This window comes from Cyprinus carpio, chromosome A23, assembly GCF_018340385.1.
Source record: "Cyprinus carpio isolate SPL01 chromosome A23, ASM1834038v1, whole genome shotgun sequence".
In the NCBI taxonomy this organism is placed as follows: Eukaryota; Metazoa; Chordata; class Actinopteri; order Cypriniformes; family Cyprinidae; genus Cyprinus; species Cyprinus carpio.
Window position 1 is genome coordinate 14,623,402 of NC_056594.1, and position 27,312 is coordinate 14,650,713.

Genomic DNA, 27,312 nt, shown 5'->3' on the forward strand with positions numbered 1-27,312 from the left:
AATTGAAAATGTTGGAACTCTGCTATATTAATGACATCAAAGTGTGGGGGTTGTTGCTAAAAATATATATTTTTTTACTTTTCTGAACAATTAGACACATTCTTTCTAGTGGACTAGTGGAAAAGAAAATTGACTTGCTAGACTTACGAAAAAAAAATGTAGCAAAAAAACTGCCTTATCCACTACATAGCACCAAAGTCCCTTTAAGACAAGTCATTTCACTCGGCAGCCATCTTTGAAATGCCTCCCAGGCAAGTTTACGATTGAATTTCATATTTGAAATCACCAATGAAATCTGACAACGGTCTCATAAATGTTGTTTCTTTTGCTCAAATAGCAAAAAAGGTTATTTTTCAAGTTAGACCAGCCAGTGCGCGTGCACATGAGCAGTCCCAAGCACACAACTCAGAACTCTGACTGTTTCTATAGCAACTGGGACTCCTAACAGCACCTGTAGTGTTTTATTGAAAGTCACGAAAACACTATTGTGGAGTTTTTCTTTTGCTATTTGAGCAAATGGGAATGCAAAAAATATATTTGTGGTACTCTCTCATTCACTTCAAGTTAACCCAACCATGACGAGTTCCGCTGCTGAGAAACCCGGAAATGTGAAAAGGGTCCATTGGCTCTTTTACTTAGAAGGCCATATTGAGCGTTGCATTTTTTCACGATTCAAAACAATACGAGGGACACATCTTGGGTATTCTATAGTCTTTGATAGCTTCACCCAGTACACCCTAGCAATGCTGTAACTCCTTTAAAATCTGTTCAGCAAACAGTCAGTTGTCAGGCCTGCTCCTGTGCCATGGCATGAGTTTTTTGCATGAAAAAGCACTGCTCATGTTCTCTTCACAAAATGTTCAAATCTAGTTCAACTAGCTGATCTGTGAAAAACACAATTAGCCCCAAGTGTATGTGTACTATAATGGGCTCAGAAATGTGGGATTTGCATTAATAGTGGGTGTTAATTATTCTCTCAGACTCAGGTGTTTGCTGCAGATGGTGCTGTTGCAGAATCCTCCCAATCTGGAACTCCACAGGGAGAAGGTGTGAACCTCTATACATGCACACAGAGCTCAAAACCTTTCTTACAATGTCATTATTTTTCTCACTTGTGCTAGTTTCTTGACCTGCCCTTGAAATTGTTTGCTGTGATTGCTTTTTCTGTGTCTCTAGCCTCTACTCCTGAGGAAATGCGTGAAGAGAAAAAGGAGCAGGAGGGAGAGAAGGGAGCTTCCTCGGAGGAGAGCAGAGCTGCCAAAGCTAAGGCCAGCAAACCTCTGATGCCTACTTCTACCATCCTGAGGCTGCTTGCAGAGCTGGTGCGCTCTTATGTTGGCATCGCCACTCTCATCACCTCTTACAACTACACAGCTGGCCAGTCAGAGCTCATTAAGGAGGTGAGTCACATCAGTTTGATGTACAACCAGTGTTTCTGGCCAAATGTTTCACTTTTCACATCATACTGTTTTTAGAGAACTGAGTCTGTTTATGCGATATTGAGTTAGAACACATTACCTGGACATTTATTTCAGTGTATTTGTAAAGTGTTTTTTTTTTTTTTTTTTTTTCAACTTATCAAACCTCATATATGTGTACAGGATTGCAGTGTGCTGGCATTTGTGTTGGACCACTTGCTCCCACACACCCAGAACTCAGAGGATAAGGACACCCCCGCCCTTGCACGCCTTTTCCTGGCCAGCCTCGCTGCAGCTGGAACAGGCACTGATGCTCAGGCAGCCCTGGTCAACGAGGTCAAGGCTGCTTTGAGTCGAGCATTGGGCATGGCAGAAGGCACAGAGAAGCACGCCCGGTGAGTCGAGTTGCCTAGTTGCTATACTAAAATTGACTTTTAAACAATTAAGATACCTAGAACGTACTTAGATCTGTAAAAGTTGATTAAACTTTGACTTTTCTCTCTTTACAGCTTGCAAGCAGTGATGTGTATCATCAGCACCATTATGGAGTCGTGTCCCTCCACCTCAAGCTTCTACAGCACAGCCACAGCCAAGACCCAGCACAACGGCATGAACAATATCATCCGACTCTTTCTGAAGAAAGGCCTTGTCAATGACCTTGCCCGTGTGCCTCATAGCCTTGATCTATCCAGGTATCACAATAGTAGTAGTAGTAATAATAATGATAATAAACAATTGATATTAGTATTGTCAATTTTAAGACAATTATTTATTCATTCATTCTTTTATCCCAACTTTGGTTTCTTGCAGTCCTAATATGGCAAACACTGTAAATGCTGCTCTGAAGCCTTTGGAGACATTGTCACGGATTGTGAACCAGCCTAGCAGCCTGTTTGGGGGCAAAGGGGGATCCAGCAAGAATAAGACTGAGCATGACACTGTTGGCACAGTCAGGGACAGCAACAGCAACACCCAAGATCAAGGTAATACTCAAATCATTGATCACATTCTCAGCAGAGTATGGATACAGTGGCCTTACTGAGTTGATATTGTGTACAGGGGAGGCAGGTGAGGCAGAGCCAGCAGAGAATCGTGACCGTGGTCAAGCCACAGATGCCGACCTGATGGATGGAGAAACCGAGGGAGACACCGTGGTCATTGCTGGACAGCCTGAGGTGCTGAGCACTCAGGCCATGCAGGTTAGAAGCACAGCAGTTTGTGGATCTGTTCTCTGTTGTTGAATATGAAAATCCTTCTTCAGCTGAACAATGTTTGTTGTTCATATATTCTTGTAGGTGGAGAATGAGTTGGTGGATTTGATCGATGAACTTTTAGAAAGAGATGCTGGTACCGTTAATAGCACCATCATCGGTAAGTGATTTATTTGATTCCTAGCCAAATATGGAAGTGATACGGAGTTGGATGCTTGTTTTTAATGATTTTACTGTTAATTAGTGGGTCGCTCTGGAGAGGACGAGTCTCAAGAGGACGTGCTGATGGATGAAGCTCCTTCCAATATGAGTCAGGCCTCCACTCTCCAAGCTAACAGAGAGGGTAGGACATGAATCTCTCTTGCGTATTAACTCTTGGCACTTATGATGACAATGACCCATAAATGGTATAGCTACTCATTGGGTCTGCTAGAAAGGGGGCCCACCCCTTTTTTTCTATTAGTGTTACTTACAAAACCTGACATTTATTTAATAGACTTTGTTCCCAGTTTCTTTATTCTCCTCAAATCTGTCTTGGGGAAGAACGTGCAGACAATTTTGTTTTCTTTACTGATTTAGACTCTATGAACATCCTTGAGCCAGAAGATGAGGAGCACACACAGGAGGAAGACTCCAGCGGTAGCAACGAGGATGAGGATAGTCAAGATGAGGAGGAAGAGGAGGAGGAAGAGGAGGAGGAGGATCAAGTAATAGTTATTTAAGCAGTCATAAACCACTGTAGAAAAGAGTGATCTCTACTTTTTTTTCCATGTTTTTCTCATTGTTATGTGTTCTCAGGATGATGAGGAGGGAGATGAGGATGACGATGATGAAGGCTCAGAAATGGAACTGGATGAAGATTTTCCTGATATCAATGCTGCTCCACACATTCGTTTTGAGAGATTTGACCGAGACGATGACCTCATCATTGAGTTTGATAACATGTTCTCCACGTCTGGTAAGAAATTAGCTACTATACATTTTTTCACTATTTTTTAATAAGTCAAAGTAGTTTGAGTTAAACAGCCATAAGATATTATTCCTCTTCTTTTTTTTTATTTATTTTTTTTGACGAAATGTCACGTCTACTCTTTCTGTCTTTTGTACACTTTAGCTGACATCCCTCCCTCACCAGGAAATATCCCCAGCTCCCACCCTCTGATGGTGCGTCATGCTGACCATGGCTCACTGACTCTGGGTGGATCAGGCACCAGCAGCAGATTGGCTCAGGGCATGGGACGCAGCCAGCGATCTCTCCGCCAGCTCACGGCCAACACAGGCCACACAGTCCATGTACATTACCCTGGTAACCGTCAACCCAACCCTCCTCTCATCTTGCAGAGGTGAGTCCTTTAATCAAATTGTTTGCCTTTCAGTTGAAGAAATTAAATTACAAGCTTTACAATGGTGCAGAAATTTGATTGCCCCCCCCCCCCCCCCCCCCCTAAAAATCATAGCTTTAATTGCTTGTCTTGGTTTCCTGTTGTTCTAACATGGGAAATATCATAAATGAGACTCATTTACAATTCAGTTTGGTGCCACTGCAGCTTCAAATTCATTTTTTTGTGTGTGTGTGTGTGTGTGTGTCTCAGATTATTGGGCCCCAGTGCTGCAGCTGATATATTGCAGTTGTCAAGCTCTCTGCCTCTGCAATCTCGCGGTCGTGCACGTTTGCTTGTGGGTAACGAGGATGTGCATATTATTGCCCGTTCGGATGATGAGCTACTGGATGACTTCTTCCATGAGCAGAGTAGCACTGGAGGACAAGCTGGTGAGTCTCCCACAGACAAGCTGCTTTCAAATTAATGGTTACAGATGCACTTGCTAAACCCTTGTGTTCTACAGGCACCCTTTCAAGCATCCCTACTGCCTTGACCAGATGGACGGATGAGTGTAAAGTCCTGGATGCTGAGAGCATGCATGACTGTGTGGCAGGTGAGAACATCTCAAAATGAGTATACTATAGCATCTGTTGTTTATGCACTGCAGGAAGAACTGATAAAGGAGTTGATGACTAATGGCAAGTCTTGTGTCTGGTTTCTCAGTGGTAAAGATCCCCATACTGCAGCACTTGGAGAGTTTGCGTGATGAGGAGCTGGAGGAACGCAGGGAGAAGAGGAGGAGACAGTTGGCGGAGGAAGAGGAGACAGCCAAGCAGAATGAGAGTACTGCTGTTGGAGAGGAGGCCAGGGAACAGAGCCTACAGGTAAAAGAGCGAAATGTAAACAAATAAAGAAAGGAAGTACACGTGAAGCCTATAATTGTAGTGTAGTTTACAGGCTGTATTGCAGACAGGTTCTGCTATTATAGACACTTTGTTGATTTATAATGGTAGCGATTGAGTTTTGATGTTGCTTTCCACATTAATATTGGATTTAACTGATGTGTGGTCACACTTTTGAATGTGGCTTATCTATTCATACGCTACCGTACAATTTTTTTTTAAATGTTTTTGAAAAGAAGTTCCTCACCAATCAAAAATACAGTGAAACAGTAATATTACAATTTAAATTAGGGATGTCCTGAGCTGATCTCAGGGATTTTTTTTAACTGATCATATCCACTCTCCTCAGTCCGATCCTTATTTTATGTCAACTGTCATGCCGGTGTCATGCAGTAGGTGGCGGTATGCACCTTTAAGTAGGTTTGCCAACTGCCAGGAAAAGAAGATGCTCGTGTGTGTGTGAAGCGTCTGTTATTGTGCTGATGCAACTCTTTATGATTCATTATGAATTTGTTGCGTAATGTAAAAAAATAATTATATTTCTTTGTATACATTACTGTGATTTTTGGATTTAATTAAATCAGTATTGATTTATAACAGGACCATGAGTATTAGGCAGGACACAGGTCACATCCTACATCCTTAATTCAATGTTAAATTTCACAGTAAGGGTGGATGAATTGTTTTTATTTCCCACAGGGCTCTGGCCTTGGAACACTCAATGGAGCTGGAGAGAACGCTGCAGGTAAGAGCATTGCATGTTTGTATTTATTTATTCTTTTTTTTTTTTTTTTTTACAGAATTTGATGTTAATAGTGTTGTAGTGCATGTTTTTGTTAATTGCTTTTTCGTTGAGCACAAAAAAAAAGGAAATTAAACCCATATACCCATGTATTTCATAGTGAAGAACCAGGGTTCTGGATGAGTTCTACTGTGGGCTGTGGGATGAGGTAGTAGTTTGTATAGTTTTAGGATCACACCAGATCTGGGAGATAACTATACAGTCTACTGTCTTTCCCACGGTAACCGCTTCAACAGCTGGATGATCTTCCTGCCTATCTCCATCCCTGCGGCAACTGCTGATAGGCAACAATTAGTTGCTCAATCAATCAATTGTTTCTAGGCAACTGCTCAATTATTTATAGGTTTACATCTACATGAATTGCATTCACCACACCACTGTCAATATAAACACATCTACATTTATTTTTAGCCTTTGGCTGTAAAATGTTTGAATGTAGTTATCGTCTCCAGTTGGGTGAGGCCACAGTGGCTGTGTTGTGGTGAGGTAGTAAGTTGTGTTGTTGTTGGGGATCAGTATAGTGTGGCCCCTGAAGGAGATAACTATACAATTTACTGCCTTCCTCACTGCAGACCCTGAATCACATGCCCTGCCTTTTCATTACCTTCTACAACTGAGCTGCAGTGTCATTTATTATGTTTATCTTAACTGATCATGTCCACAATACTCATTTCTTTTCATTCTGTTATCTGGTCAGAAGGAGAACAAGCCCAGAGTGGGGTGTCGTCCTGCCTGGACCCTTCCCGCACCTCTGAGGGTTTCCTCACAGCACCCCCATCAGGAGAAGTCACCCCAACCACCCCTGCCCCACATGAGCAAGCCCTCGTCTCTTTGGAAACAGCCATCAGTCAGCAGGTGCACCAGCCAATCACAGAGCTGCTGCTGGCTGACTCCAGTCCTGACTCTCACGGAGCCTTGGCAGGGGCGGGGCTTCCCCAGCTCTCAGCACCTGATCGGCCGAATTGTGAGGCAGAAGCATCTCAGATGGAGATGTCACCTGCACCCACTATTGGTGAGAGAGGAGGAGGAGGAGCATTGGATGCAGTCAGGGAAGGTAGATTAACTTTGTATCCTGTAAAATTAGATTTTACACACTGGTTTGGAGTGACATTCACATTCACATCACAGTGAATTCTTCTCCTTATTCTACTTAAAAATGCAACCGCTAAATGATCTGTGAAGAGGCTGAGCCTTTGTCAAAATTCTTGTATGATCCCACTGCATTCTACATGCAACTACTGCATGTACTTTCCTCTGCCTTTTGCATTGCGTATGTTGATTCGTTTGTCATTTGCGAACATGAGTTGAGTTTTTTTCCTCTGCTGTCTCTTTCTCAGCTTCTCTCAGTCCAGATATAGCTGAAAGTTCAGAGCCTGTGCCAGTGGGTGTGTCTCAGCTTGAGGGTTCACCCATGGATACAAGCAGTCCCGCCTCAGGAACGCAGGAAGAGCCAGCTGCCAGCTCCGCTCCGCCCAATCACATGTCTCAGGAACTGTCAGGAAGTGGTGACAGTGGCCTCACAGACAGGCAAACAGATGCAGAAACAGGGTGAGGATTTGGACCACAGTACTTCATATATGAATAGATGAGTAGGGATCGGCTATTATTGCGTTCTTTTCTGTTCATTTGTTTTAAAAGAAGTGTCTTTATTATCTTTAAAATTTGGAGCTAACAAAAGGCCTAAAGGTCTGTATTGGCCAATGATGATGGTCTCAACTGGTTAAATATTGGTTAAATTATCAGCCAGTCACCTGTTAGAAGCTTTCTTCTATTTGCATTTAAAGGTAAATTTACTCTTTAATTTTTACATTTACTTTTAATAGATGAGTAAAAGTGTCTGTCAGTGTTCAGTTCAGTGCAGTTCAGTTCAATTAGTACACTTTACAAAACCAAAAAGTAATTTTATACTGTCAATAAGAGTAATGTACTTAGTTTTGTATGACTATTGAATTCTTACCATATTATGGTCTTTATTTCAGCTCAACTTCTGTTTCATCTCCTGGTGAGACCATGCCTCGGAGTGACAGTGCAGATAGCCAATCGCAGGCCATTCAGGAGGAGCCCCTCCCATCCACCAGCAATGAAGATGAGGACCCTCTGGCAGGTTGGTGTTTCAGCTTAGATTGATGATGGATATGGAGCCATACCTCAACTTTGTATCACATGGTTTTTGTCACTTCCTTGCAGGCATCAGTCTGCCAGAAGGTGTGGACCCATCTTTCTTGGCAGCACTGCCTGAAGACATCCGTCGGGAGGTGCTGCAGAACCAGCTGGGAATCAGACCTCCTTCTCGGCCTCCTGTCGCTTCCACGTTGTTATCATCAGCTAACGCTGTGCTGGGAGGAGGGCCAGGGGTTACTGAGGTCAGCCCAGAATTCCTAGCTGCTCTGCCACCTGCAATACAGGAAGAGGTATGAGTAACAGTTGCAGAGATATTTTAAATTTCTAAACAGGAAAAAATCTTCAAAACTTGATGTTTGAATGTTTTCTAATGATATCAGGTCTTGGCCCAGCAGCGGGCGGAGCAGCAGCGTCGAGAGTTAACCCAGCAACCCCCACAGGGCGATCAACCTCTGGACCCTGTCACGTTCATCCAGACCCTGCCCTCTGAGTTACGGCGATCTGTTTTGGAGGACATGGAGGATAGCGTGCTGGCGGTCATGCCCCCAGATATTGCAGCAGAAGCTGCAGCACTGCGGAGGGAACAGGAGGCCAGACAGAGACAACTGATGCATGAGAGGTTGTTCGGTCACAGTTCTTCCTCAGCCCTGTCCGCCATCCTACGCTCTCCTGCCTTCACAAGCCGTCTCGGTGGCAACCGTGGGGTACAATACACTCGATTGGCTGTGCAAAGAGGAGGGACATTTCAAATGGGAGGGAGTGCCAATCACAACCGGTGAGTGTGACAATGAAAAGGGCTTGATGCTTGAAAAAATTACAAGCACATTAAACTTTAATGAACAGATTATTGTGCTGATAATAGTAAATAGTAATTCTCTCCATGTATGTTGAATAGTGTGTTAAATGATGTTCTTAGTCTTCCTGTGATAGGGCAGCCCAGACAAAAACAAGAGTTTACTTAGAATTAATTGCTGGAGAAAGTTTGTGTTACCAAAATACCAATAATAAAAATGTCTATGCTTTACCGGATGCTCGTTTCAAAAGATGACGGAGATGATAAATGCACTCTTACAACCTAAAACAAATGACAAAATAAACATTTGCAAATTAAATTGCAAATATGAGTGAAGCCCTGATGAAAGCATTATTTGTTTGTGGACAGTTACATTTAGAATCTCTAATTAATCTTCTTTTCATTTTTAAATCTAGGCCCTCTAGCTCTAATGTCGATTCTCTCCTGCGTCTTCGGGGGCGTCTTTTATTGGACCATGAGGCCTTGTCCTGCCTTCTAGTGCTGCTTTTTGTGGACGAGCCCAAGCTCAATACCAGCCGCCTCCACAGAGTGCTGCGTAACTTGTGCTACCACTCTCAGACACGTGGCTGGGTCATCCGCAGCCTCTTGTCTATCCTGCAGCGTAGCAGCGAGAGCGAGCTCTGCCTGGAGACTGCACGCCTGGAGGAGTCCCGTAGTAAGCGCTCACTAAGCCAGGGATCATCCAGTGGAGGAAAGGGTTCCACTTCATCCCCGCAGGCAGCTGTAGCCTCTTCATTATCGTCCTCCTCCTCATCTTCCTCTCTTGAGCTGATGAACAGAGTGGAATCACGTAGTTCCAATCAGCTCTCCTGGCTGTCTGTTTCAATGGATGCAGCTTTGGGATGCAGGACCAATATCTTTCAGATCCAGCGGGCGTCAGGCAGGAAACATGCAGAGAAGCATTCAGCAGGAGCGGGCATGAGCTCAGGAGGGCTCGGAGGTGGAGTGGCAGGAACGGGAGTGGCATGTGCAGGGGCAGGAGGTGGATCAACTGTTCACATCCACCCACAGGCAGCTCCGGTTGTCTGTCGACATGTACTGGATACCCTCATCCAACTCGCCAAGGTACTAGAGCACCTTTAGCTAAATGGCACTCATCTTTTGTCAGTGCATTAGGCATGTGTGACATCAAATTTATACCAAATTCAAATTATATGTTATTCCCATGGTATTGAATTAAGTAACAGAAACTTAAATGTTGTCCTCTTAAAAATAAGTTTCATGACAAGAAGAAATTTAAACATTAAATGCAATAAAGCAATACACAAAACGGATTCTGTACAGATTAAAGTGCATTTGTTGTTTTTAAGTCTTCTTTCTCTCGCTCTTATTTCTTCTAGGTATTTCCCAGTCACTTCACTCAGCAGCGCTGTAAAGATCCCTTATCGGCATTCTCATCCGAGTTGGACACTCGACTTTGTGCCAGCTCAACACCGATTGCCAGTGGAAGCTGCCGGTCAGGTGGCACCAGCCAGAGCAACTCCTCAGCTACCCTGAGTAATCTACCTTCTACCCACAATTCCCTGAGCGGCTGCACAGTTACACCACAGTCCCTGGGCATCTCCACTGATTTCTGGGATCTCTTGGTCAAGCTGGACAACATGAATGTGAGCCGTAAAGGCAAGGCCTCCATGAAGACCGTGCCTCTAGGGGGTGCTGGTGAGACAGAGGGGGCTCTGTTGAGCCTTGAGGCTTCTCCACTGGGCCAGCTGATGAACATGCTCTCCCACCCAGTGATCCGCCGCAGTTCCCTTCTTACTGAGAAACTACTCCGTCTGCTCTCTTTGATTTCCATCGCTCTGCCCGACAACAAGGCCACGGAGGTTCCAGCCAGCCACCCAGTGCCTCAGGCCCCAACTGCCACACCCTCTGCACCTGCCACTCAAACCACAGCGGGGTCAGGGACCATCTCAGTGGTGGCAGGTACGGGCACCACACAGGGCTCAGGAGGCCCGACGCCCTCTCAACCAGCTACTATGGTATCTGTTGTTGCGAGCAGCACCACCACCTCTGGCAGTATTGCTGGTGAGTCTCTCTCAGACTTCATCTCTTAAACCGAGAACAAAGAAAGCAGTAGTTTATTAGTGAATTATTAAAATGTTAATGCAGCCTCCTTACTGTTTTTCAGACAGACAGATTCATACTCATTACTTCTGCCGGTGTGATGTCGCAAGCTTTATGCATGTGCTTATTAGACTATGAAGGCAATTAAAGGCTCTGTATTAAGATTTAAATGGTGTATTAATAAACGTGCGATTAGTCGACTAATGCTTCAAATGAACGACCAGAAAAATCTTTAGACAGGGACAGCCCTAATTTTTTCCACTCTGCATTGTGCCTAACAACACTCCTTACCTGTTCTAAAAACACTGCAAACCACTGTATTTTGAGGCTTATCACTTTAATGTATTTCAGTAAAAAATTATTATGTGCATTGAAAAGAGAACTAACTGAAAAAAACACAAATTTATATGGAAGATACTCAGCTTGGTGCTGGACCAGTTCAGATCATTCTGAAGTTAAATGATTTTGTATAATGCTAATGATTGACCGGTCAATTGTGTTTGGGCTGCTGGCAATACAATGTTTAAATCACATCATTGTTCCTCATTATTTTAGCAGGAAAACAGAAGGCAGCAGTGAGCAGCACTGAGATTGAAACTAAACTGGCCTCTGCTGGACTAACAGAGAAACAGCTGCAGCTCTCTGTGGAGGTATTTAATGATGGTGCACGCACATATGTGACCTCATGTCTGGTTATCCTAACCCTGGGCTCTTTTGACCCATCTCAGCAGTTGGATTAGTTACCTCCTGTGGTTTGTGTCCAGGTGCTGACATCCCACTCGTGTTCGGAGGAAGGTCTGGAGGACGCGGCGAACATCCTGCTGCAGCTGTCCAGAGGGGATGCACCGACCCGAGACACTGTACTAAGACTTCTACTCAGCGGGGCACGTCATCTCGGATACACTCTCTGCAAACAAATTGGTCAGTTCTACGTTACTACACTTTTTATGAAACAATACTTTAGAAGATTTCTCTATGGTTGCTCATTACGGCAGGTTAAAGTGCTCAATAGTGAATATGTATTATTTGTAGACGGCCAGGCATATGATGATTTAATTTGCAAATAACCTGTTTTGCAGCTTAGTGATTAGAGGATTGAAAAACTTAATCCCTCTCTTTTGCTTCTGCTCTGGTTTTTAGGCACTTTATTGGCAGAGTTGAGGGAGTATAATCTGGAGCAGCAGAGAAGAGCACGTGCTGATGCTCAGTCTCCGGAAGCTTCTCATGAGGACCCATCCATCACCACACGCCTAAAGGGCAAGATGACCAGCAGGTGAGGCCAGAGTTTCTATTTTTATAACTATTATTATTATTATCTATTATTATAAACTGACTTTATTTGATTACAGAATTATTGTACAGTATTACTGTGAACTATTATTTGCTCAAGACTATTTCACGACTTTATCTCCCATCTGCATAACAGGTTCTTTATATTAACAGTACTTGTCATTCTCTTTGGGTCTACATGAATTACAGGTTTGATGGGTCAGAGAGTGTGGTGATTGTGGCTGCTCAGAAGCGCACGTTAGGTGGTCGTGAGCTGCAGCTGCCCTGCATGAGCTCGCTTACGTCCAAGACCTCCACGCAGAAGTTTTTCCTGCGTGTGCTGCAGGTCATCATCCAGCTTAGAGAAGACACACGGCGCGCTAATAAGAAAGCTAAGCAGACAGGAGGAAGACTGAGTAAGTCACTCTCTTTTAACAAAGAGGCATCCTCTAATCCTTTAAGAACATGTCTATGCTTCATATTGAAGCTTTTTATGAAGCTTTGAGTCAGTTCTCCCATTGAGCGATATAGACAGCTTATTTTATGTTCTCAGGTCTCTCTAGATTTATTCTCCATTTGTCTCCAGGTTCAACCAGTCTGGGCTCGGCCAGCAGTATCCAGGCTGCGGTCCGTCAGCTAGAGGCTGAAGCGGACGCCATCATTCAGATGGTGAGAGAGGGCCAGAGGGCACGCCGTCTACAGCAGGCCCCCCCACCCTCTTCATCCGCATCCTCTTCCGCTGCTGCTGCTGCTGCTGCTGCATCCGCTGTTGTGGCTGTGGCTGGATCGTCTGCCCCAAGTACCTCTGCAACCAACAACCCCCCCGCTGGCACGGCCGGCGCAGCCACGGTTAGCATGGGCCGCACTGACAGCAGGCAGACTGCTACTGACTGTACTGACCCTCACACACACCCATGTTCATAACATCCTGAGAATTTTCTTATTAATGTTATCTGATTTGTCGCTTATTACTGACTTATTTTAGTAAAGTTACAATCCATTTTTGAAGGAAATATTCCACTGTATTACACACAGGTCAGGGTGAAATAGCAAAGTTTCTTAGTTATCTGTCAGTATTCATTGTATATATTTGTTTTAGTTGTGTATCTCAGGTTCAGAATGTTTAATATAAGTAGTAAAACACCATAAAATGTATAATTTTTTTTTTACTGCATTTACATGCATTTAGCAGATGCTTTTATCTAAAACAACAAAAAAGGAACAATCGCAATTTAAAGAGCAAACAATATTTTCGTAGTATACAATGCCAGGTTTATTAAAGAACTAAACCAGAACGCAAGCTAGAGAAGAGAAATGCAGAGAAATTTTATTTTCTGTAAAGTAATTATGTATTATATGTAAAAAAAAATATGTAAAATATTAATTGAGGTTTATTAATGTTTACCATTTTAACAGTAAATTGGGTAAACAGCAATATTTACCTTTATCATTTGAGAAGAAATTATTTGGAAATTCATGCAAAGACTTTCCAAGTCCCATTTTTGTTTAAACCTGAGAGCCTACTATAATCTTTAATGTTTTCATACTCGTATCTGAAATATCAGAAAGGTCTTTAGAAAACGATAAAAATCCCAAATAAACTGACTTTGATACTCATGATCACAAATATTTATTATATCGCCATGCCCTGATTAAACAACAAATATCATGACACAAGTAAATATTTGCTTGCAGTTCAATTTAAAACTGCAGCCTCTGAAAGATCACCTCAGTGCTCTATTTGTCAAACACCTGGAAACTATTTTAAAAGCTACTAAACTTACACTGAACTTACATTTGTTTTCCAGTGACAAACCAAGTAATTCTGTCATAAGACCTACCAGTGACCCTTCTAAACCCCAGATCTCTGTCCCATTTCTCCACTGCTCTGCTTTCCATTGCATCATGCTGCAGTTAATGCACAAGTCTGTATGGTGCAGTGTTTGAGATATTTGAATGTTGCATCCAGCTTTGTGATTCTCTCTGGTCTCTGACTTGGTCTCTTTGTGCGTGGTTTGATTTTTGGCTGACTGTCAATGCTGCTTTGCTTTGAATGTTTTGATGCATGATACTGAGTCTCTAGCATTGCTTCTGGTTTGAGTCTGTGACTACCCCCACTTCATCTTTTATCCTACATTATACACACTGTTTGTCTCTTCTCCTCTGTCGGGAGGGAATTGTATTGAATCTCACCCTGTTCCTTGGTTCCCCTGGTTCAGTCGGAGGTGCACTCTGTTGCCGAGCCCCCAGCAGCTCAAAGAGATGATTCGCCTATGGATGTGGACCAGCCCTCACCCCTAGAGCAAGACCAGGCAGCAATAGGTGAGATCCTGTGAAATAATAGATGTGAAGTGATGGCGATAGGAACATCAGTAGCTGGAATTACATTATAGAAATCACTGAACTTTTTTTTTTTTTTAATCATATGTGACTGCTGTAATATATAGTGGTACTGCGAGAAGTCTACCAGTTATTATTTGATCTTAAAGTAATTTGTGAATTGAACGTTTACCTGGTGCTGCATTGATGTAACTTGAGAAAAATCTGTTTCTGAAATGGCTGGTTTATATAGTATGCATGTTAAAATATGGTTTACATTTGTGAAAGGTGAAGAAAGCAGCAGTCAGCAGGAACAGGAGGAGCGCTTGCCTGACCTTCCCCTGTTGAGTGAGCAGCTGTTGTTGGATGAGCTATGGGACATGCTGGGGGAGTGTCTGAAAGAGCTTGAGGAGTCTCATGACCAACATGCAGTTTTAGGTATTTTTATTTTATTTATTTATTTAATGTTTTTAGAAATAAAGGAATTATTTCATGCTTACAAATCACTTTGTACTGCTGTAGTGCTGCAACCTGCAGTGGAAGCGTTTTTCCTGGTGCATGCCACCGAGCGGGAAAGCAAACCTCCGGTTCGAGACACTAGAGAGAGCCAGCTGTCACACATCAAGGACGAGCCACCCCCATTGTCCCCTGCCCCCCTCACCCCCGCCACCCCCTCCTCTCTGGACCCTTTCTTTTCCAGGGAGCCCTCTTCTATGCACATCTCCTCCAACTTGCCTCCAGATACACAGAAGTTCCTGCGTTTCGCAGGTGAGTCAATCAAACACAAGCTGTCCCATGGTCCCTTATGAAGGTTTGCACAGTTTAGAGGAATACATGATGAATACTGATGAAGGTTGTCCTCGAAATGAACTCCCTCTGTCTTTAACAGAAACCCACCGCACAGTGCTGAATCAGATCCTGCGACAGTCCACCACTCATCTGGCAGATGGGCCATTTGCCGTTTTGGTTGACTACATTCGAATCTTGGACTTTGATGTCAAGCGCAAGTAAGACACTTTTTCTGGCTTTTATCCACCAAAATCAAAAAGAAAAAAAAATGTTTTATAAAAAACAGTATAATAATGTTATACAAAAACAATTTAATAATTATAATGACATTGTATGACAAAACATATGAAAAAGTTTAAAGGCTTTTTACCCTCAAACACTGTAATCTTAATATCATACACACAATACATAATTGCAATACTTTTGTGTTACCTTGATTTTTACTATAACACTAATAATAAATTAGTGTATTAAAGTAGTGCATGTCTATTAAGAATCGTTGCGGAGAATGGGAATTACAAAAACTCTGAAGTAAAACAGCTGAATGTAGTTATGAGAATTTGTAGAAAATGTGCTTTGAAAAAAAAATCTAAACGACAGATTATAAATTATTATTTATGCAGAATAATAATAATAATTTAATAATAATTTTTATTCATTTAACGATCTTGTGGGTGAAATGATACCCAGTTACATATATTTGTGTGTTCATTTTATTGATTTATTTTTTATTAATTTATATTTTTGGGGGGTTCTCCTCTCATTTTTTTTTCTGGGTTGAGTCTTTTATCTAATATGTCTGTCTCTTAGGTATTTCCGTCAGGAGTTAGAGCGACTGGATGAGGGCCTGAGGAAAGAGGATATGGCCGTTCATGTGAGGAGAGACCACGTCTTTGAAGATTCTTACAGAGAGCTGCACCGCAAGAGCCCAGAGGACATGAAAAACAGACTGTAAATATCTCACGCTTTCTCACTTTGCCACTCTCTCTCACACAAACATGCTCCTTTTCATTCTTATGGCCCTTTTCTCTGCAGGTATATAGTCTTTGAAGGAGAGGAGGGTCAGGATGCAGGTGGGCTGTTAAGGGAGTGGTACATGATCATCTCCAGAGAGATGTTCAACCCCATGTACGCCCTGTTCCGCACTTCTCCCGGTGACCGGGTCACCTACACCATCAACCCCTCCTCCCACTGCAACCCCAACCATCTCAGCTACTTCAAGTTTGTGGGACGTGTGGTGGCTAAAGCAGTCTATGACAACAGGCTATTAGAGTGTTACTTCACACGCAGCTTCTACAAACACATCCTGGGCAAGAGCGTCAGGTACCAGCAAGGTTTATTCTAATCTATCATGTTTAGGGCTTATTTATCTCAATGTATATGAAATAAGCTTTTTTTTGTTTCTGTGGTTCATAGGTATACAGACATGGAAAGTGAAGACTACCCCTTCTTCCAGGGTCTGGTCTACTTGTTGGAGAACGATGTGTCCACTCTGGGCTACGAGTTGACATTCAGCACAGAGGTATGGGATGAATTTTGAAACCAATTACACTTCCTTATTTTGTTATTTCTTTTTTCTTTATTTTGGTATGAAGAAACAGGCATCATAATCACTTCATCATATGTTCATAGGTCCAAGAGTTTGGCGTATGTGAAGTGAGAGATCTGAAGGCCAATGGTGCCAACATTATTGTCACAGAGGAGAATAAGAAGGAATATGTGCATCTGGTCTGCCAGATGAAGATGACAGGTGAGCTTACACTTCAAAACTGCTAGTGAGGAAAGGGAGGTTCAGGAGTCTGTCACGGAGCTGTAACATCTGTTTCTCAGGTGCAATCCGTAAGCAGTTGGCGGCCTTCCTGGAGGGCTTCTATGAGATCATCCCCAAGAGACTGATTTCCATCTTCACTGAGCAAGAGCTGGAGCTGCTCATCTCCGGCCTGCCCACCATAGACATTGACGACCTCAAGGCCAATACAGAATACCACAAATATCAGTCCAGTTCTATTCAGGTATTTACACACAAAAGGACAATATGAAATAGTATTTATTGTTTTATTTATGACTGTTGTGTTTATCTCCGAAGTTTTCCTTGATCTTGGATCAAAATGTAATTTACTGCGCCACACAGCCAAAGAAAAAAAATCATAACCAATAGAGTGCTGCAGGGATGATGTATTTTTGCAGGCCAGCCCACAAGTTAAGTGATGTGACATACAGCCAAGTATGGTGACCCATACTCAGAATTCGTGCTCTGCATTTAACCCATCCTAAGTGCACACACACAGCAGTGAACACACACACACACCTGTAGCAGTGGGCAGCCATTTATGGTGCGGCACCCGGGGAGCAGTTGGGGGTTCGGTGCCTTGCTCAAGGGCACCTCAGTCGTGGTATTGCTGGCCTGAGACTCGAACCCACAACCTTGGGGTTAGGAGTCAAACTCTCTAACCACTAGGCCACGACTTCCCCAAAGTATCACCCTGGTTCTCTCAACAAAGAGCCTATAGGATTTTTCCATTATGCTTTTGGATTATTGAAGAAAATAAGATCAGTGACCAACAGATGTTTAGGATTCTTATACATTTTATTCATCAACATAATCTTCACAAATGAACACAACTTTCAGAATTTTTTTAAGCCTAAATACAATCGGCAGAAGCTAAAGTTAGGCTATAAAGGAATTAAACCATGGACTTCAATGTCAGCACCACTAAACTTCAGACAACCCTTTAAATCTTAATGTAAAAGCAGGTTAGTGAGTTTTCCTGTTTGGTGTGATGATGTTTAATGTCTCTAATAAACTCTCTAGTCCCATTTAGTAACTTGTTAGCAACCACCTTTTTGAAGACAAGTAAAAGTGGGGTAATGTATTTTCTGTTGTAGAATAAAACATGAAGATATCATGAGCTTGTTAACTACAGACCTTATTTCAGGCTTTTAACTAAAAACTCATTGACTTTGAAGCAATGGATTCAGAAGTGCAGAAATCTCAAATTATTTCTCATCCAGCACTCTTTAATTTTAAAGCCAACAAAATACATTTTCCTGCTATTGTGTACGTGTTGTTCATGTTTTATTTGTACATATTTTTTTATTTGTTCATATATTTTGTAAGTTTTAATTTTCTTTCCTCATGACTCTCCACAGATCCAGTGGTTCTGGCGTGCATTACGATCCTTTGACCAGGCTGACCGGGCCAAATTCCTCCAGTTTGTTACAGGCACATCTAAAGTGCCACTGCAGGGCTTTGCTGCACTGGAAGGAATGAACGGCATCCAGAAGTTCCAGATCCACCGAGATGACCGCTCCACTGACCGCCTGCCCTCTGCGCACACTTGGTAAATGAACACCGGTGCTCCTCAAAACACAAATGTTTCCATGTGATGCATTCAGAAATTCCTTAATGCATGTAATAAAGCAGCTCTAAAATCTACATGCTACATCACATGGCAATTCTGGTCTAATGCGCAACCAAAAATGGCTTTTATTGTTTCTTATTGCTCTCTTTCACCTGTTTTATTCTTCTCTCCTTCCAGCTTTAACCAGTTGGACCTCCCGGCGTATGAGAGCTACGAGAAGTTAAGACACATGCTGCTGCTGGCCATTCAGGAATGTTCTGAAGGCTTCGGATTGGCCTAAAGACTGTCCTAAACCCACACACAGACACACACACAGATGTAGACTTACATGTTGATAACTTATGACACACATGCATATTCACTCTATCATACATACGGCCAAGACCTACTTCTAATCCACATAAAACAAACAGATGGATGGCTGACAGAGATGTATTGACATTGCCTATTGCACACAGAGCCTCTCATTGACACACCGAACTGTATTTGGTATATGTGTGTGTCTCACTTCCCTATTAAAATTACAGAGCCGAGAGAGGATCACAGAGGATATCTGCGGACTAATATAAAAGACATTTTCTCCATTTAGTTTGGTTTCTCTGTACAAAAGGTTTGGGAGTTTGTTTAATCTTTTTTTGTTCTTCTCTGGCTGTTAAAAAGGAGATGGCTGTTTTGTGTGTGTAAAGAGAATGGTTGTATCCCTCTGGCGGGGGAAAAAAGTTGTTTGTCCTCTGTTGCTAATGTGTGACCTCACTAGCTTTGCAAATGGGAACTTTAATTTGGGGGAGGGAAGTCATGGACAAGGGCGAGAACATGGAGTGAGGTATTGGTGAAATTGCAGACATGCAGGGATTTTCAGAATGGGGACATTTCTAGGCAACTTTTCTGGTATTTTTGGAGAGGAACACACAGATTTGAGAAGTGAAGGACTGAGATGTTGAACCGCGGGTGCTCAGACACATGCGGTTGTTACCCAACTGCTGATGCAGCCTCTCAGCAGCTAATAAGAACATAAATTGCTACATAAATAAATGCATAAAATGAGCCCACTGTGTCCTCTAGAGTTGTTTCAATGTATGCCTTACACATTTGCACTAACAGGAGCAAATATCATTTATATGTTAAGAAATAATACTGATGGAGGTCCATGGAAACTAACTTGACACATGCTGTGGGGTCCAAGTATTAAAAGCTCTATTCTTCATCCTGAGTTATGTATGAGGAATTCTGTCCAGTTATTGATCACCTGCATGAGTCTCACCATTATTGCTGTGGATTTTTGTTCGTCAGCATTTTAGGACAGGCTTTTTAGCCCCTGTTCTTGCCCTCTTCCACTGTTTTTGCATGAGAGCTGGTGTGAAGTGGAATGAGCGTCTCAGACCATCTGGAGCTTCCAGTAATGTCCCTGCTGGGGATCCGTGCTGTTAGGATACAGTTCATCACGCCTGCTTTCTCCTTCTCACCCCAGACTGCTGGAGTCCACTTGGCTGGACTGACAGCTTTCAACATAAAGTGGCAGATCAAAGGTGAGAGGGGATGTTGGAGCCGTGATCATTGCCTGTCTTTCAGATGTTTATTTATTCCTTTTAACCCTTTAGCTGTGCTGACAATCTGTTACCTAATTTGGTGTTCCCGGTCAAAAATGACCAGCTTTTTAAAAACTGCTTGTAAATCTGTCATTATGCTAAATTGTCACCCGATCTTAGATTCAAATTTTTGTTAACTAGTTTCCTTTAAGTTAATACAGGTTTTGTATTTCTTATTGGAACTAGTTTATAGGCCTCATTGATCTGAGCTTAGCTACTCTGTTTCTGAGTGAAAAAAATTATAATTTGTGGATCATTATGTGTATGAGAGCTCAGATCAATCAGTTTCAAAAATAAATACAAAATGGCCTAACTGAAAGAAGTCGACCAAAATGCCCCAACCACAAATTCTAGGTGTAAAGTGTTGTAATTCTCATTAAAGATCTATGCAACATGACTTGCTATAAAAAGAGAAGTTTCCAGGTTGGACTAAAACGGCTGCTGTACCCGGTTTACCTTCTGGACATATAATTTTATGTTCAGAAAAACTAATCATAATATTTGACTAATCACTTATGACTTTGCATTTCAGGCTGGCCAGCAGGGGAAGTGCAGTGATCTATTAGTTATTAAATTTACACACAAATGCTTAAATTATTTCTAATAATTTCAAACACCTTTTTTCAGGGAAAAATTAATCGGTTATGGTGACCTGTATGCATGTTTGATCAAACTCTGCCCTTTTTTTCCCCCGTGCAAGTGCCTTTGTTTTTGCTTTGCCTGATCAATAAACAAATCAATAGTTATTATCAATAATGTAAGCAGAGTGAAGAACGCATTTGTACAGGTGTCCTAAACAAAGTTGCTCTTATGGTTTTCTCAGAATGTTTTTCAGTTGTCACAATTTATTATCTTAAATATACTGGTTCATATTTGGGAAAATGTCTAGTGCAAGGCATAAGGCCAATTCATTAATGAAGTGTGTTTTTTGAGAGGAAGCCAGAGCACTTTTGGTGTAGTATAGTGTGCATAAATCAGCTTAAATGTTGTCTATCCTGGAGAAATGACAAGGAAGGAAATAAATGGGCTGCTTCATTTTTCAGGCTGACTGAAAGGTAATTAACTTCATGCTCCTAAATGAGAATGTATATTTTTAACCTTGAGTAGTGCTAGTGATAATTTCCTGAATAGACGTCCCATTTAACAGAGGTGGGTAGTAACGAGTTACATTTACTTGAGTAATTTTTTTGGGTAACTAATACTTTTCGAGTATATTTAAAGATGGGTACTTTTACTCAAGTAAATTTTAAGGGGAAAACCTGTACTTTTACTTCGTTACTGTGGGCGACGCTCCTCTCGTTACTTTATCTTAGTGCAATATAAGTTATAAATGCTTCAGTTTATTCCAAACGCGCCGTCTATTTTTCTCAGGGCAATGAGCGATGCCCATTCGCGAATGATTCTTTCTTTTGAGTCAATTCTGTTCAAAGGCTTGATCAAACCAGTTGGCAAACCAGTGAATTGGTTCGCGAATCAGTTTGAGTGATTCGTTCTTTTTTCTGCTGAGCGTCTGAAGCGGTTCACTCAGAGTTGTAACGAAGTTCAAGAACATCAAGAGAGTTGAAGACGTGGCTTTGGATCTGCACTGAATTTAAAGCAAATCTGCAAAGGCTATTGTTTGCTAGCGATGCAGATCTTTATTAGATGAACACCGCGTGTGCTGTCTACGGTTCAACAGGTATAACTTAGGCTACATTCGATTACAGTACACGATACACATAAGACATTTGTTTGTTGTACGTGTAACATAACAGAGGGGAGCCAAGTTTAATGCATCTTCCAAAAGACAAAAAATAGCCGATTAATATTTTCTATATTTGACACAATCACAACGACATGAGAACATTCAGCGAGTCATATTATCAGCTGCTAAATTCAGATCTGCGTTCGCTGACTGGCGCTGAGCCAGAGACAGACGCGTTTTTACAGCGCTGCGCATTATAACCAATCACACAAGATTCTGTTGAGCTTATGAATGCAATAGCCAATCAAAGGTGTTCCGATGAGTCATCGCTAAAATCCCAGCGCTTCCTTCACTCGCTTGCTGACTGAATACCTCTTTCTGGAGAATTCTCTCGTCAGAAACAACAAAGTGCAGATGTATGTACGAATCTGTAAATAAGATATTGATTTCACAGTGTTAACAGTTTCAGTGATTTTAACGGGAGTTTTTGAGAGTGATTGAACTCTAAACTGTCAGTGAAAATGTTCTTTGATAATGTAAATGTTCTTTGCTCTCTTTCTGTACAATGAAAGATTAGTAGCCTAACCTACAACGTTTTTATATCACATTAACTTTCAATATTATATTCACATTTAATATAAAGTCAGTCGTATTAAAAATGTTATGGCATGACACCCATATCTGTTACTTAAGTAAACAGACTTAAGTAAACAGTTTTTATGCATAGTTAATAGATTACATTATTAGGCTACTTTGACCATCGCATATTATCTAACATAATCTATGAATGTGAGAATCGATATATATATATATATATATATATATATATATATATATATATATATATATATATATATATATATATATATATATATAATAATAATAATAAATTGCTTAATAATAATTTGCCACTATGCTATTGTAGCTCCTGTGTGTCACATGACGACCCCCCCCACTCGTCCCCCCTCAAAAATAATGAGTGCATGACTCCCCTGCTTATACATTAAATTATTATTTTTACATTTAATAAGCTGTCACAGACTATGAAATAAATATCCTCCAAACCCACGTTAGCTCTGTTCCATGAGAATGCCTTCGCCTAGACACAATTAATATTGATATTTCCAAAATATTTATGCTTGCAGAAATATACATTTGTTTACATTTTGCAGAACAGACAGAAGAAGATCCGTCAATGTGCATTTGGTTTGTTATGTTCAGATGTTCGGTAACTTAGCGGTCATGTGAGGAGTTTTCACTCTTCTCTGTGTCAGAGGTTATTTATACATATATAATACATACTTTAAAATATAATTTATTTCAGTGATGCAAATCAGAATTTTCATCAGCTGTTACTCCAGTTTTCAGAGTCATGATCCTTCAAAACATAATTCTAATATATTGATTTATTACCAGTGCTGGAAACAGTTGTGCTGCTTAATATTTTTGGGAACCTGTGACATTTTGTTTAGGATTATTTGATTGATAGAAAGTTAAAAAAAACATTGATTGTAGATTGGTATACTAAATAAAAATAGACTATAGATATTCAGTATATGACCCAAAGTAACTAGTAACTAACTACTTGAGTAGTTTTTTTATCGATACTTTTTTACTCTTACTCAAGTAAATTTTCAGACTATTAGTTTTACTTTTACTTGAGTAAATATTTCTGTAAGTACTTTTACTTGAGTACAGTTTTTGGGTACTCTACCCACCTCTGCCATTTAATGCTATTATGTTAAACTGTGAAAAGCTTCACTGTATGATCTAGCAAATCATATTGTTTGCAGACAATGTTACAATTAGTTTTAGGCCATTTGTGACATTATCAGTGACTGTTTATGGGAAACAATTAAGAGCTACTGAGATTTAAATAAATGTGCTGATGCTTTTCAGAGTATAATTTTAGGTATTTCAATTCTACGGAGATGCATTTGGAAGCCAAAGTGTCACCTTTTAAATGTTTTCCCACCTTTGTTCTTCTGCTTCACATTCACATTAATTGGGAGTCTCTGCATAAATCAGAGTCTGAGAAAACCTCTTTCCAGTAGCACAGACACCACTGAGGCTCACATGACCTCACAGTCAAATTAACTTGGGAACAGTCTCTATTCTATTCCATTCAATTCAAATTAACTTATGAACAGACTGCATTCTAGCAGTGGCCATTATAAATTAAACACTGGCTGCTTCCTTCCGGTCTTTCTCACTCATTTTTGGCACCCGTTTCTTGTGCTAGTTCACAATAATCAGAGACCGAGAGAGAGATTAACGTCATAGCTTGTCCCACTTTAGATCCCGAGGAGAACTGGATGTTTTGCATTTGTGACCAGAAGAATGAATTAATGAAAAGATAATTTTACGCAGTGGCTTCCCTAGCACATCTAAAACATCATGCAGATGGTATTAGTAACTGCTACCCTGACATTTCCAGCCAGAGAAGTTTGTGTATAAATGCCCTTTTACAACATGGGACCACTCTTGGGATCGCTGGTTAAGCTTGGTTATTTTGCGGCTGTACTTGGGCAGCTAATAGATTAATTGAATTCATTAGGTGGATATGAGGTCATTCTGATGGTCTGACCCGGTGTTAATCACTGAGTAATTGAAGGGTAATGATGGAGGCAGAGCTCAGTGGCTTCTCTCCCAACTCATGAATTATTGACAGAAAAAAGTCCCCATTGCTTAAATGTTTAAAATTAGTGCCATGTTTACAGTTGACTGGGTTGTATGGAATCAATGAATGAAAAACAAATATTTTCCTTATATTTTTATTAATATGATTATGCAGAGCGTGTGTGCGTGTATTTATACTGTATGTACACACCATTTAAAATATTTGAGTTGGTAGAATTAGGAAGTGCCTTATGCTCACTTAGGCTACATTTAGTTGATCAAAAATACAGTAAAAACAAGTTTAAACTAACTTTTATTTGGATTTGGTTCTCAAGTAACAAGTAAGTAAATCCTCACAGTTGAGAACATTTGTGCTGCTTAATATTTTACGGAAACCTTGGCACTGTTTTTTTTTTTTTTTTTTAGAATTCTTTGAGTAGAAAGCTCAGAAGAAAAGCATTTATGTGAAATAGTGATCTTTTGTAACATTATAAACATCTTTACTGTCATTTTTGAACTATTATATATTTTATGTGTTTAAAGTATATAGTGAAGTATATAGTACAGAATCCACTAGCTACTGGAATATTCCTCTGGACGTAGCCTGTAATAAGAAAATTCTGACTAAAGCTATATTATTTGCTATTTGTGTGTGTGTGTGTGTGTGTGTGTATGTACACTGCTCAAAAAAATTAAAGGAACACTTTTTAATCAGAGTATAGCATCAAGTAAATTAAACTTCTGGGATATTGATCTGGTCAGTTACGTAGCAGAAGGGGTTGTTAATTCATTTCAGCTGCTTTGGTGTTAATAAAATTAACAACAGGTGCACTAGATTAAAAAAACCATTAAAATAAAAACCAAAACAGGAATGGTTTTACAGGTGGAGGCCACTGACATTTTTTTCCCCTATTCATCTTTTCTGATTGTTTTTCACTAGTTTTGCATTTGGCTAGGGTCAGTGTCACTACCGGTAGCATGAGGCGATACCTGGACCCTACAAAGTTTGCACAGCAGTTCAACTCCTCCAGGTTTGCTGTGTCTCCAGCACAGTCTCAAGAGCATGTAGGAGATTCCAGGAGACAGGCAGTTACTCTAGGAGAGCTGGACAGGGCAGTAGAAGGTCCTTAACCCATCAGCAGGACCTATATCTGCTCCTTTGTGAGCAAGGAGGAACAGGATGAGCACTGCCAGAGCCCTACAAAATGACCTCCAGCAGGCCACTGGTGTGAATGCCTCTGAGAAAACAATCAGAAACAGGCTTCATGAGGGTGGCCTGAGGGCCTGATGTCCTCTAGTGGTCTCTGTGTAAAAGGGTCTGGAAAAGCAGTTTAATTGGCATTTGCCATTGAACACCAGAATTGGCAGGTCCGCCTCTGGCGCTCTGAGGGTCTGGAAAAGCAGTGGAGAATGTTATCCTCCCTTAAAAATTTTCTGTAAAAGGGTCTGGAAAAGCAGTGGAGAATGTTATGCTGCCTGTAACATTGTTCAGCATGACCGGTTTGGTGGTGGGTCAGTGATGGTCTGGGAAGGCATATCTATGGAGGAACACAGAGACCTCTACAGGCTAGACAATGGCACACTTACTGCCATTAGGTATCAGGGTAGAATCCTTGGACCCGTTGTCAAAACCTACGCTGGTGCATTGGGTCCTTGTTCCTCCAGGTACACGACAATGCCCAGCCTCATGTGGCGAGAGTATGCAGTCAGTTCCAGGAGGATGAAGGAATTGATACCATTGAATGTCCCCCACGCTCGCCTGACCTAAATCCAATAGAATACTTCTGGGACATTATGTTTCGGTCCATCTGACGTTGCCAGGTTGCACCTCAGACTTTCCAGGAGCTCAGTGATGCCCTGGTCCAGATCTGGGAGGGAATACCCCAGGACACCATCCTTCGTCTCATTAGGAGCATGCCCTGACGTTGTCAGGCATGCATACAAGCACGTGGGGGTCATACAAACTACTGAGTACCATTTTGAGTTGCTGCAATGAAGTTTCAGCTTAATGGACTGGCCTGCTGCATCCTTTTTCACTTTAATTTTGAGTGTCTTTGAATTTAGCCCTCTGTAGGTTGATAATTTTCATTTCCATTAAACAATGTGGCATCTTTTCATTCCTAACAAATTACCCAGTCCATATCAGTAAAGATATACTGAATTATATTTTTCCCCATTGAGATCTGTGTTTTCAAAGTGTTCCTTTAATTTTTTTGAGCAGTGTATATGTGTATGTGTGTATATACACTGAACAAAATTATAAACGCAACACTTTTGTTTTTTTTTCATGAGCTGAAATCCAAGATCTAAGACTTTTTCTATGTAAATAAAAGGCCTATTTCTCTCAAATATTGTTCACAAATCTGTCTAAATCTGTGTTAGTGAGCACCTCTCTTTTGCCGACATAATCCATCCACCTCACAGGTGTGGAATATCAAGATGCTGATTAGACAGCATGATTATTGCATAGGTGTGCCTTAGGCTGGCCACAATAAAAGGCCACTCTAAAATGTGCAGTTTTATCACAGCACAATGTCATAGATGTTGCAAGTTTTGAGGGAGTGTGCAGTTGGCATGCTGACTTCAGGAATGTCCACCAGAGCTTTTGCCCGGGAACTGAATGTTCATTTCTCTACCATAAGCCGTCTCCAAAGGCGTTTCAGAGAATTTGGCAGTATATCCAACCAGCCTCACAACCGCAGACCATCTGTAACCACACCAGCCCAGGACCTTCACATCCAACATCTTCACCTCAAAGATCGTCTGAGACCAGCCACCCGGACAGCTGCTGCAACAATTGGTTTGCATAACCAAAGAATTTCTGCACAAACTGTCAGAAACCATCTCAGGGAAACTCATCTGCATACTCGTCATCCTCATTGGGGTCTTGACCTGACTGCAGTTTGTCGTCATAACCGAATTGAGTGGACAAATGCTTACATTTGATGGTGTCTGGCACTTTGTAGAGGTGTTCTCTTCATGGATGAATCCCGGTTTTCACTGTACAGGGCGGATGGCAGACAGTGTGTA

General features: G+C 41.4%; 1 protein-coding gene across 10 annotated transcripts in view; it reads left to right on the forward strand.

Moving 5' to 3' along the window:
• LOC109065358 (E3 ubiquitin-protein ligase HUWE1-like) overlaps positions 1-19,438 on the forward strand; it is a 47,341-nt gene extending 27,903 nt beyond the window's left edge. For 6 of the 10 annotated variants that reach the window (XM_042713295.1, XM_042713299.1, XM_042713304.1 and 3 more), the window contains 38 exons: positions 981-1,047; positions 1,177-1,400; positions 1,602-1,813; positions 1,928-2,110; positions 2,229-2,401; positions 2,478-2,617; positions 2,714-2,789; positions 2,874-2,972; positions 3,209-3,336; positions 3,428-3,587; positions 3,744-3,972; positions 4,222-4,400; positions 4,475-4,564; positions 4,675-4,835; positions 5,553-5,598; positions 6,353-6,709; positions 6,993-7,203; positions 7,635-7,759; positions 7,843-8,066; positions 8,157-8,551; positions 8,986-9,655; positions 9,931-10,615; positions 11,210-11,304; positions 11,419-11,575; positions 11,795-11,927; positions 12,125-12,339; positions 12,510-12,772; positions 14,143-14,245; positions 14,531-14,680; positions 14,765-15,010; positions 15,132-15,249; positions 15,842-15,982; positions 16,067-16,354; positions 16,448-16,553; positions 16,664-16,781; positions 16,862-17,043; positions 18,182-18,372; positions 18,571-19,438. In XM_042713295.1, coding sequence (XP_042569229.1) covers positions 981-1,047; positions 1,177-1,400; positions 1,602-1,813; positions 1,928-2,110; positions 2,229-2,401; positions 2,478-2,617; positions 2,714-2,789; positions 2,874-2,972; positions 3,209-3,336; positions 3,428-3,587; positions 3,744-3,972; positions 4,222-4,400; positions 4,475-4,564; positions 4,675-4,835; positions 5,553-5,598; positions 6,353-6,709; positions 6,993-7,203; positions 7,635-7,759; positions 7,843-8,066; positions 8,157-8,551; positions 8,986-9,655; positions 9,931-10,615; positions 11,210-11,304; positions 11,419-11,575; positions 11,795-11,927; positions 12,125-12,339; positions 12,510-12,772; positions 14,143-14,245; positions 14,531-14,680; positions 14,765-15,010; positions 15,132-15,249; positions 15,842-15,982; positions 16,067-16,354; positions 16,448-16,553; positions 16,664-16,781; positions 16,862-17,043; positions 18,182-18,372; positions 18,571-18,673 — 7,443 coding nt within the window. In that variant the 3' untranslated portion in view covers positions 18,674-19,438. The remainder of the gene's footprint in view (positions 1-980; positions 1,048-1,176; positions 1,401-1,601; positions 1,814-1,927; positions 2,111-2,228; positions 2,402-2,477; positions 2,618-2,713; positions 2,790-2,873; positions 2,973-3,208; positions 3,337-3,427; positions 3,588-3,743; positions 3,973-4,221; positions 4,401-4,474; positions 4,565-4,674; positions 4,836-5,552; positions 5,599-6,352; positions 6,710-6,992; positions 7,204-7,634; positions 7,760-7,842; positions 8,067-8,156; positions 8,552-8,985; positions 9,656-9,930; positions 10,616-11,209; positions 11,305-11,418; positions 11,576-11,794; positions 11,928-12,124; positions 12,340-12,509; positions 12,773-14,142; positions 14,246-14,530; positions 14,681-14,764; positions 15,011-15,131; positions 15,250-15,841; positions 15,983-16,066; positions 16,355-16,447; positions 16,554-16,663; positions 16,782-16,861; positions 17,044-18,181; positions 18,373-18,570) is intronic. The other 4 variants (XM_042713305.1, XM_042713300.1, XM_042713303.1 and 1 more) reach the window with 4 other exon arrangements.
• The last annotated feature ends 7,874 nt before the right edge of the window (positions 19,439-27,312 follow it).